The sequence below is a fragment of the Pagrus major genome, chromosome 23, assembly GCF_040436345.1.
Source record: "Pagrus major chromosome 23, Pma_NU_1.0".
Classification (NCBI taxonomy): Eukaryota; Metazoa; Chordata; class Actinopteri; order Spariformes; family Sparidae; genus Pagrus; species Pagrus major.
This window is the reverse complement of record NC_133237.1, coordinates 9,860,142-9,871,164: the sequence shown is the minus strand read 5'-3', so window position 1 is coordinate 9,871,164 and position 11,023 is coordinate 9,860,142. Positions and strand designations below refer to the sequence as shown.

The following is an 11,023-nucleotide window of genomic DNA, read 5'->3' as shown; positions in this document are numbered from 1 at the left end:
TCCAATGTCCATCCTTAACAAACGTCCATAAATCCACTTAGAAATCGTATAAAAAGACTTTTCTTATAACTTGCCTGAGAATCATCATGTTTTTACAGTTTCTGAATGTGAAAGTGCTCCTGTGACAGCTGTGTCATGGGTGCACTGAAGACTAATTTAGGATATTTTTAGCTGTGCCAATTTTTGACTAATACATTATGGGAACTGTAGTTCCAGAACTTAAGGCACGATTTTTTTCCCCCAAATAGCAGCGAGAAAGAGAATAATAGTAGAGGTGAAAAAATACATTTGTCTCAGTTTTGTTCTACACTGTCAGCCCTCTGGTTTAGATTATATTCTGTTGGTCGCAGCATATCTTTTTAACCCATGTCATAGGGTTTAGATTAATTGGTCTGTTCAGTAATTAAGTTAAGGTGTTCAGTCAAACATGCAAATACTTTTAAAATATCACAGGAAATAGTATACATCATCAACTCTACAAGGAATAAAATAATACTTTGAAATTATATATAAAAATGACTCTCTAATCATCTGAATATTGTCTTATCAAACCATTAATTAACTGTGAAGAGGAGATGCATCACCTCTCAAGATCTTTGACTTGTGTTTTATCAAATTTAAACATGGTGTGTCGTGACATTGAAGTTTGCTTTCAGAGCACCTGTCTTCTCGAGTCTTTGTGGAGCTTTTTGAAAGAGCAGACCAATTAAAGACTGTAACTGAACTGTGCATATTGTAGAAAGACGTGCATGTATGTCCTTTAGGATTTGAAACTCTTCGCTCAGTAAAAAAAAAGAACAAAATTAGCCCTTTCTAAACCTCTCTCGTATACCAGGGACAGAAGATGTGAATAAGATTCTGCTTTGAACATTAATGAAACATTTTCAGATGGTAGCTGAAAGCGACAGTCTAAAACGTATATCAAGGGATGAAGTAATTGTCCTTAAAAAATAAGAAATATCATTATTGTGTTAAGTCTTTAGATATGATATTGTCATTGTTGCTGAACATATTGAACATTGAAATACCATTTGAAATCGTTGTGATCTAAGACTAACTGTAAATGTTGGCTTGTTGGGTGTTGCATGGTTTAGCAAGATTCTCTCTTCCTTTTTTTACGACTTTATTGTAAAATTTAATGTGATTTTGAAAAAATAAGATACTGACGCAATATCCAGATGTCAATGGTTGCCATATATTGCAGGTACAGTATATCCAGGGATATTTTTAAAGGCACAGATAGCTGGAAACATTTGTCTGTGTCTCATGCCCCAGCCTGTAACGATCAAGTGCTGCATCCGCAAATATTGGTGTCAACTCTAGTATCCTGTATCTTTTAATAAAGGCAATTCAAACAACCAGTATGTTTCTCATTTCTCATTTTCTTAGAATTCAAACCCAGTCTACCCACTCAGCAGATTAGGAAGGGAAACATATCCCTTCCAATGACAAAATCTGACTCATTGAATACTTTTGTAGTTATTTTTACTGTCTTGAAGTATTTCCACGCTACAACATGAAGAGAAATGACCAAACAAGGCAAACGAGAGCTTAAACTTTTAATTTCTTGTTTAATAATAAGACCAGGTACTCTAATATCACTCAGTTAAATCAGTCAGTCAGTTAGCTTAGCTTAGCTTAGCTTGTAACATTCATTACTTGTTTAAAAACGTGGAAAAATAGGCTTAAAGTTGGGTCTGTTTAAGTAGCGCGCTTTCAAAGCACTAGTAGGTGAATTCTGTTATATTTGTTCAGAGCAAGCTGTTTCCCCCGAATTAAACTCTTTATGCTATGCTAAGCTAAGCTAACCAACTGCTGCTGTAGCTTCATATTGAGCGGACTTAAAGGAACTTTTAATTTTAATGCTGATGCCATGTTATCCTTAAAGCCTGCCATCTGGTCCAATCCCCGACTGTACAACCCAGCAACCAAATCTGTGTTTGAATGACACTAAAACAAAGTCTACTTTGTTTCACCATCATCATCACAGTTATTAATCTTACACACCCACAAACATTACCTGATGGCAATGCATCCTGCAAACAGCTGTGTGTAAAAAAATTGCGTCTTTCTTTCACCGCTTTTGATCCCAGGGACTGCCAGAATCAACAAAAATAATATTCCTTGTCGCTGCTTTAACTATAAAGATGTAAGAGTGGTGTCAATCTTCTCATGTAAGATGTATATTTCTGGAAATGAAACTATTAGCTGAGTGTATTTGTGTGTTCGCTCCAGTGTTGTTTTTATCTTTGTGAAAGCATTTGACAATGAGGCAGGTGATAGTTTGGCACCTGCTTAAAGGGATGTCAAGTAGCTTTTAATCTCCCAAACCGCCAATCAACAGCAGCTAAAACCACAGACAATTTAGTTAATAACATTTTTACTTGCACAGACTGTCCCTTGATGCCATTTATCACATGTGACTCATGAAGAGCACTAGAAAATGCAGCCACTCAATCAGTTCACATTGTCATTTTGTCACAGACTTCTTGAAAACCACGCTTAAGACCAGGTTAATCCACTGTTCCACTGTTCTGCTGTCACTTCTGCATTCTTAAAGCTCTTCATCTATGTTTCAGTGTTTCCGTCTGTCCTATTCATCTGTGAGCCAGTCCTCCTTGTCGGCTGTGGTCACTGCCGTGGTTGTGTTGTTGCTCCTAAGCGCCTGCTCCAGCAGGGCTCGCTGGGCTTCAGCTGGCAGGTAGAGGAAGAAATAGACCAGAGCCAGCAGCAGCAGGGCCAGCAGCAGAAAGAAGCCCCAGTCTGATGTCATTATAGGCTCCTCACAGCGAGCCTGCAGAAATGACTTCGGCATGGTGACAGATCACAACACTAGCGGTGTCGCAAGGTGAAAGAGAAGAGTGTCCCAAAGTAACAAAATAAAAAACATTTAAGGGCAAAAAAGGGTGAGATGTGCACAGTTTATTATGTCACACCTTCAGCTTGAAAGCTCCAGACTGCACGTACAATCACGCCTGTGGAGGAATCAAATGATACCAGTCCGTGAGACACAGCTCGTATTATAGACACCTTTATCAGTCTGGTTCCAGTTCTCTACCAAGCTTTTAAGCTCCTCAAAAGATCCAAAGAGCACAAAGGATGAAGTCCAAGATGGAGAAAATCACCTTGGATTCCATGAAGTCAGCAAAATCCAGACATGAAGTACGACATCCAGGCGGGTTTTCATTCAGAAAGCCTTCCTCTAGTCTCTTCACAAGGATGTAATCTTAAAGTTGGTAATATTTCCAGTTAGTTGTTGAGATTTAATAGATAAGAAAGCAAAAGAATATCCAGTTTTGGATCAAGGAAAAAAGTAGAGCCGTGTGATTGAAAGAGATCATAATGAATGTCTTTAATGTTTTAGAGCTCTCCTCGTCATCTTCTCTGTTATCTGAAAGAAACGTTTGTGATTCCCAATGAAACTGCGTTGTGCCACGTGCATCACTTTGCGTGTGTGTGTTTGAATCTCAGTCTGTAGTCGCACCTGTCTCATTTACACACACACACACACACACACACACACACACACACACACACACACACACAGTGGCAGATTGGAAGATTGGCAGACTGTGTTGGGTTATGAAATGCCAATTATATAATGATTCTTGATCTTCTCAGAACACATTCATACCTGGCTGTGTTCAGGGATTACTGGACGAGCTTGCACTTTATTCAACCAATGTGTTTCAGCACAGTATGTTCCAAACAATCATTTGTTAACTCTGAGCCAAGCAGAGGTCACAGCATGATGGAGCTGGGATCACACAAGCCGCGACCAATGCCCTCAGCATGTTCACTTTCCGACCCATGAATATTCAGTAGTGATTACTACTATCATTACATAAGTTCTCAGTAGTCAACTACGCACCTGTAAAGGTCTGTGACTGCTTCTTGCATGGTTGTGACGCAATCACGTTGACAAAAACCTGTCCACAGACAGACAGACATATAAACAGTTAGCAAAATACTCTAATCTTCTTCTCTGTTAGTTCCCGCTACAATAGATGTCTATTTTATCATGACGACACACAGAGACTCACAATGTGATAACTTAACCAGCAGATCATGGACGCGGGAACTAGGGGTGAAACGAGGCATTAAAGAAAACATCAATTTATAATAATAAAGTGTGACACAGACTCTCAGCAGAGAGAGAAAGTGGGAAGAGTGTGACAGTATGAACTGAAGTGTCGACAGGATATGTAAGACTTTATTTGGTCATGAAGCCTGAAGTTGCTCTACTGTCCTGTGGTTTGTCAGTTAAGTGTATGAACTATACAGCAGACTGGAGTCTCAGTATACAGTGACAAACAGGCAGATCTGCCTACAAGCTCACATGCGTCTTTGGTGATGCGATCATCAATTTTATAATGGAGTCTGGGGACTTTCTCTCCCTTTTCATCTCCTTGCTGTTTTTGACTGTAGTTGATGTGGCTGCTGTTAATAGGCTAACTATTAGCTTACTATTAGCCAACTAACAGCCAATTATAAGTTATCCTGATCATTCAAATGACTACAAAAAACATGAATGTCATTATATAGTACTGACCCCTCAGCACCACCAACTGAAACTGACTTCCTGCTTCCCTGCAGCCGATGCTGTTGCAGCTGGTAATTAGTGTTGAGGAATGATTAGTGTTTGGAACAAGCTGAAAATATGGACCCACAACACAGAAGATGTTTGCTGGAGGAGTGGTTTGAGAAAATAAAGTTGTGTGTGTAAAGTAATATTTGTAGAAGTAGGTGAGTTGTTACTGCAGCTAACACTGCAATCGTAATGTTTAAGGACAGCTGGACTGTTGAAGATAACACAGTTAAAGCAATGTTTGCCTTCTGTATCAATATAAGGACTTGAGATGCAAAGCCCCACAACATTAGACAAAATACAGAAAAACAACACCAGAAAACACAACATCACATCAGCACAGCATGCTCACAATACTGGATGGAGCGTGTCATCAGAGCCGGTGACCCCTGCCAGATAAAAATGTCGAGGGGAGGTTGAGGTGAGAGATTACGGACGTCACAGAGAAAAGGTGAGTGACCTGGAGCGGTGAGCAGAAACAGATGAAACAAATGCAATAAACACAATCCCCTGTGTCAAGATGATGGACTCTGTAGTATTGCCCTAATCCAAAAATGTGCCCATTAAAATTGATTTTAGTAAATTAATCAGGAGAGAAAATGAAATTACAGTAATCTGCTTTATTGGATGGGATATCAAACTGAGATTAACACATTCACAGTTGCAGTTTGTCATAGCAGGAAATTCACTGGAGGAACTAATAGCATTAGTGATTGCTCTGTTCATTGTCTCAGTATGCCTATGCCAGTGAGTCAGCATCAATAATAATGTTGTAGTAACACTTGTGCTTTTCTTCCAGTAACATGTAAAAATAAAACTGCTGTAATAAAAGCTGTATTCAGTTTCCACTTCACCAAACCTGCATGTCCACATTAAAGAAAATAAAGTCTAAAACAGTGACTGAGTATTTTAAGTACATGTAAAGGGTTGCATTAAATGTGTTTTTTCTATCATGTTGAATCAGGGTATAGATCAGATAACTTGATGTGTGATTTATTTAGGAGACAGAAGAAACAATAGAAATGCATTAGTTTATTATTAATACTTGAACAATGAACACTTGAGAAAAATACATTTTGTTTATGTAGAAGTTCTCCGTAACTTTATCTGTAAAAATTGAATAAACATATAAGGTTTATGTAGAAGTCTGCATGAATATGAACATGATAAATCTGAGCCTGAGGGGTCACATGGTAGTTAAAAGGATAAGAGATAAGTTTAACCTTTACCTAATCTTTTCTTTTTGGGGGAAAATTTGTATTGGTTAGTTTTTACCAGCCTCTATAATTTATCCAAGTGAAACAATCTGAGAAGGAACAATCACTTTATGGTGTAACTGCCCACACAGGCAGGCATTGCTTCATTTTAAGGGGTCATGAGGTAAAAAAGGAAGAAAAGTACTAAACTAGAGGTGACTCACAGACACAAACTGACCACAGAGAGGCTTGAGGACAAAACAAGAGCTTTATTGAGTTATCTCTGGGATCCATTACCAAGAAGCAAGGTTTAAGGTTCAAGGCTTTGCTTTATTGTCATTTTATAATACAGGATTGCGCAATGTAATGCAGTTCTAAGCCCTTCAAGCTACAAACAAAGAAGATGTATAAACAACTATTTTAAATTGGAATAGCACAAATCAATAAAATAGGCAACACAACAGAACATAAAGATATACAGTTACATTACGTAAATACACACGTATACACATAATAAAAGATATACAAATATATACCAAATACATACAATACAATACAATACAAGTGTAATTTGTAGGCTATACTGCAAAAACTTCAGGAAATAGTGGGAATTAGTGAAATGAGTGGGTAGGTGGGTCATGGTGTGGTAATCTGTGTTAGACCAAAACATTATAGTTTGACTGAATGCAACGTATAGATCAGTGTACAGTAGAATATGTGAGGAGGTTTACTGAATCACTTGAATAACTGTCCGGAGTACAATCAAGAACCGGCTCAAACCTGTAACACTGACAGATGTTTTTTTTAAAAAGGGGAAAAAATGGAAAAAAAACATACAAGAAGCAGTTCTGGGTCTTACAAAGGCCACAATGTGACACATTCCAGGACAGTAGATGGCGCTGTACAACTCTCCCATTGGCGTTTTATCCACCATAACAACCAAAGAAGAAGAAGAAGAACCGACTGCGCATGTCCGTGTCAGCACTTGTGGATTTGTTTACATCTTTCTTTCCATACAGATGTGCGTTTACTTTTGGTATGTCAAAAAATACACCACACATTAGTCTTGGCTAGGTGTTCGTGGTAAATAACCAGACAGTGGCAGTAGTGTGACGCTAACAGATAGCTAGTTATCTCACGGTGTTAGCATACAGATACAGTAACGTTAGCAAGCAAACTAGCATGGTTGCTAACCAGTGTAGCACATTATAGACTGGTTAGCAAACATGCTAAACAGTCTATAATGTGCCTCTGCTGCTGTCTATCCTTAAAGTTGTCTTCCTGACTATTTAAAGTAACCATAGCCGGGGAAGGTGTCTCTTCAGGCTCTCGGGCTTTTGAAAACGCTGGTTTGCTGCTGGGTAAAAAAAATGAAAAGACCTTAAAGTTGAACCCTTTAGATTCCTTTTTTTGAGTAAAATAAATTCTCAAAGCAATTCAACTAGCATTTTTTTTTTTAAACAATCTATGGTATTATAACTGTCTTACTGCACAAGAGACATTTTTGAAAGCTGTGCTCGAAAACTAAGTACATTCACTCAAAGTGCAGATTGAAGTACTTGTACTTTATTGGAGAGTTTCCATTTATTTTGTACCTTTACATTTCAGAGGGGATGTTGTAGTCCTTTTTACATTCTAGTACTTCTCTTAAAGGCTCTGAGTAACACTGCCAGATTCGATCATAATGAAACTTGAACAGTGAAATATTAAGACAACCACCTTGTCTCTGCAGGCCTGCGTGACTTGTGTCAGTTAAACTCTGCACATGATGACCACCAAACCTGCCAGCCTGGAGAGCCTGCATGTGCTGTACCAGAGCGATGACTACATTGTGGTCGACAAGCACTGGGACATCCGCATCGATAGCAAGATGTGGTATGAGAAACAAACCGTGCAGGCACAACTTCGGCACCACTTCCCTCACCTGGCGGACCCCAGCACCTACTATGGATTCAGGTCAGAGTCACTCTAATATCAACTACATCATTTCATACACATCATCAAGAGTAACAGTCATCTGTTCCTCTAACCTACAGGTTCTGTCATCAGTTGGATTTCTCCACAAGTGGAGCTCTTTGTGTTGCCCTCAATAAGGCTGCAGCTGGCCGGGCGTACCGCTGCTTCAAGGACCGCACCGTCACCAAGGCCTACCTAGCCCTGGTATGTAACATAAGCACGGTGACACACGTGCATGCAACAGATGTATTATCATATGTATCTGTGTGTGTGGCGTGATCAAAAGATCTTCAAGGAAATTAAACAAATTTTAAAAATTGCCTCCCAGGTACGTGGCTGGGTGGAAAAAGAGACACAAACTTTGGACTTCTCCATCGGCAAGAACTCCTCAGAGGGAAAAACACACATGATGTGTGTTGAGGGAACAGAAGGTACATGAACCTGGCTTAGCTTGAACTGTGTGTGTGTATGTACTTAGCTATCTTTGTGAGAACTAATATGAGTGTCAGACCTTTGAAGTGAGGACACTGGCTCACTTTCAGACAGACCTTTTAAGGGCTGCTGAGGATAGGACTTGGTTTGAAGGTTAGGTTTGGCATTTGCTTTAGGTTAGAGTAGGGGAACTGTTGAACTTGTTGAATACTTGATTATGAATGCATGGCATTGCTGAACTTTTATACACTGCCCCACCTACTCATTCAACTCAACTAGGCTGAGGGAAACATGCCTACATTTAAAGTTTGTGTAGAGTTTATCAGAAAGATAACTAAAGACTATTTATCTTCCCACATCCTTCTCTCGTTAGGTTGTGAGAACCCCAAACCTTGCCAAACTGAGCTGATGGTCATGGAGTATGGCTTGTATGATGGAGACCCTGTCACCAAGGTGCTGCTGCAGCCACTCACTGGTAAAAACACTGCATTTTTTTTCGTGTCATATGAGGGATAACTGATAAGAATTTAAGCATCTGTCTGTCTATACCACTGGATACTTATTTCCGAGAAAGGACTTCAGAGAAGGATTATCCTGACCTTGAAATAACCTGTGTGGTTCATTAAAATGCTCTGCTACAGCTGTGAAGAGTCTGTCTCCATTTCTTGCACCTCACTACTATCTTTTACTCCCCAGGCCGCACCCACCAGTTGAGGGTCCATTGCAGTGCGATAGGCCACCCCATCGTTGGGGACTTCACCTACAGCTCGGGAGCGGATGACGCCCCTTACCGCATGATGCTGCACGCCCACCTCCTCCACATTCCCCTGGAACCTCAGCCCCTGCTCGTCTCAGCTGGAGACCCCTTTCTTCCCACTGAGGATCCCAAGTGGCTTCCTCAGCGCTCGTTACGGACACTCGCGGCCACTGTGGACGCCCTGCTGGAGCGCAGGGCAGAGGAGGACAGGAAGATCAAAGAGGAGGAGAGGGAGAGGGCAAGAAAGAAGGAGGAGAGGAGGAAAGGAAGGACTGTGGAGGAGAGTGAGGAGCAGAGGAGGCAGTGTCAGGATTGGCTGAGTGAATGGGCTGGAGACTAATGTATTAATCATTTTTTATTTATTTATTTTAGATGTTTATTTATGGAGGCCATGTTGATCATGCTCCATCTCATTGACCGCTGTTGCAGCTAACTGCATTTAAATGGCATACATGGAGGTGAACCAGTATCCTAATTCCCTCATAAACCACTTACCAACATGTAAGAGAAGACTTGGTTGAGCATGTAAGCTGCTGCTCTCTTAAACAATCCGTACAACTGGTAGCTGCCAACTATAACCAGTGCTTACTGAGCAGTTTTATTGCAGTCGCTATGAGATAAGTGCCTTGCTCCAAGTTTATGTTCATAAGGGAGATGCTGGGTAGATGCCATTGATTTTTCTAATACACATTCCACTTTCAAGAGTGTTAGAAATCAAGGTGGTGGTCTTTGTGATACGTCTATGCTATATATGTTTAGACGACCTCACTACGTGGTTGTGACGTACATGGAACCCTGTGTAAAAGCAAATAACAATATAGCACTGGATGTGTCTTTGCAATTAAACTGTGTCTGTAAGAGGATTAATGATTTTATTTTTCATTTTGATGTCTGTTTCAAAGCTTTTAATCAGACTGTTTAACATAAATAAAGCTTTTATGTCAATGTAAAATAAATGTCCTCAAATGAATCGTGGTTCAGTACTAATATAAAACAATAAATCAAAGAAAACAAGGATTCAGCTTCCTTTTCTAAATCATAACTGTTGCAGCCATTTGTAGAGCAAATGTGTATAATCAAGAAATGTGTAGGTTAAACACACATCTGGAGCAATCCAGCTAATGGACACTACAAGACAAGGAACAAGCCAAAAATAATCAGTCGTAAGTTGACTGAAAAGACATCAGAGGAAGGGTGCAGGGACAATTCAAGGGCACTGAATATCCTGTAGAGTACAATGATGTCATACAGTATAACAAAATGGAAGTAATAGTCTGTGAAAAGAGGATGATAGAGAGAGGTCACCAAGAGGTCCATGGCAGCAATGATTGAATTATCAATGTGAATAAACAATTCATGACCAGAAATATAGAAACTGCTAGTGTGAACCACATTAGGCCCTGATAACAGCTGCCACATATCACTGCAGTCATGAAACAAGCATGAAGGGTTCATGCAAATGTGATGTGTTGAGCTCTGAGGCCACTCACACAGCTACTGCTACCTGTTACTGCACATATAGCATAAGGCACCATACAGCTCATGATTACTACAGTGGCTCGCCTGCAGTTTTCATTTTGCATCATAGGTTGAGGCCCTCATGTTCTGTTGCTGCACCATAGTGGTGTACTCCAGCTCACAGCTGCTGTTTGTTAGCCCACTGCAACTCCATAAAGGTATCTTTAAGATGCCGGTCACGACCATAATTACACCTTTTTCAAAGTACTTTAGATCACCGCTGGTGTCAATTATGCAAAAAATTCAAAGGAAGTGTAGATTGAAAATTGTTAAATTGTTGATTGGAGATGCTGTTAAATAAACCAGTGTAATAACAGCAGCTTCATAGTAATACTCTATATGTAAAAGCAAGCGATGGAAGGCATGGGCTAGTTCTTGCCCCGAAAGGACCACCATTTTTTAGGAGTTCTATAAATGAAAGAGTAAACTTTTCCTGCACTTCTCAAAGTAACATCAGGGGAAGTGCAAGTATTTCTACATGCCTAATATAATGGGTATAGTAATAGTGAGGAAAATACTTGCAGTGTAATAATGTTATGCAGTGTGATAATCATTGGCACTTTATTACAAGGTTAG

General features: G+C 39.8%; 1 protein-coding gene across 1 annotated transcript; it reads left to right on the top strand.

Moving 5' to 3' along the window:
• The first annotated feature begins 6,750 nt into the window (after nt 1-6,750).
• Nucleotides 6,751-9,944, top strand: rpusd1 (RNA pseudouridine synthase domain containing 1). The gene is made up of 6 exons (XM_073494465.1): nt 6,751-6,820; nt 7,517-7,740; nt 7,821-7,944; nt 8,069-8,171; nt 8,546-8,647; nt 8,869-9,944. Exons 2-6 carry the CDS (start codon nt 7,550-7,552, stop codon nt 9,267-9,269), a joined length of 921 nt encoding a protein of 306 aa, XP_073350566.1. The 5' UTR covers nt 6,751-6,820; nt 7,517-7,549; the 3' UTR covers nt 9,270-9,944.
• The last annotated feature ends 1,079 nt before the right edge of the window (nt 9,945-11,023 follow it).

Excerpts from the sequence above, each read along its gene's own strand:
- rpusd1 (XM_073494465.1), top strand. The coding sequence starts at position 7,550 with ATGATGACCACCAAACCTGCCAGCCTGGAGAGCCTGCATGTGCTGTAC. Across the intron at positions 7,945-8,068 it reads CCAAGGCCTACCTAGCCCTG|GTACGTGGCTGGGTGGAAAA; the intron begins GTATGTAACATA and ends ATTGCCTCCCAG. Across the intron at positions 8,648-8,868 it reads GCTGCTGCAGCCACTCACTG|GCCGCACCCACCAGTTGAGG; the intron begins GTAAAAACACTG and ends TTTACTCCCCAG.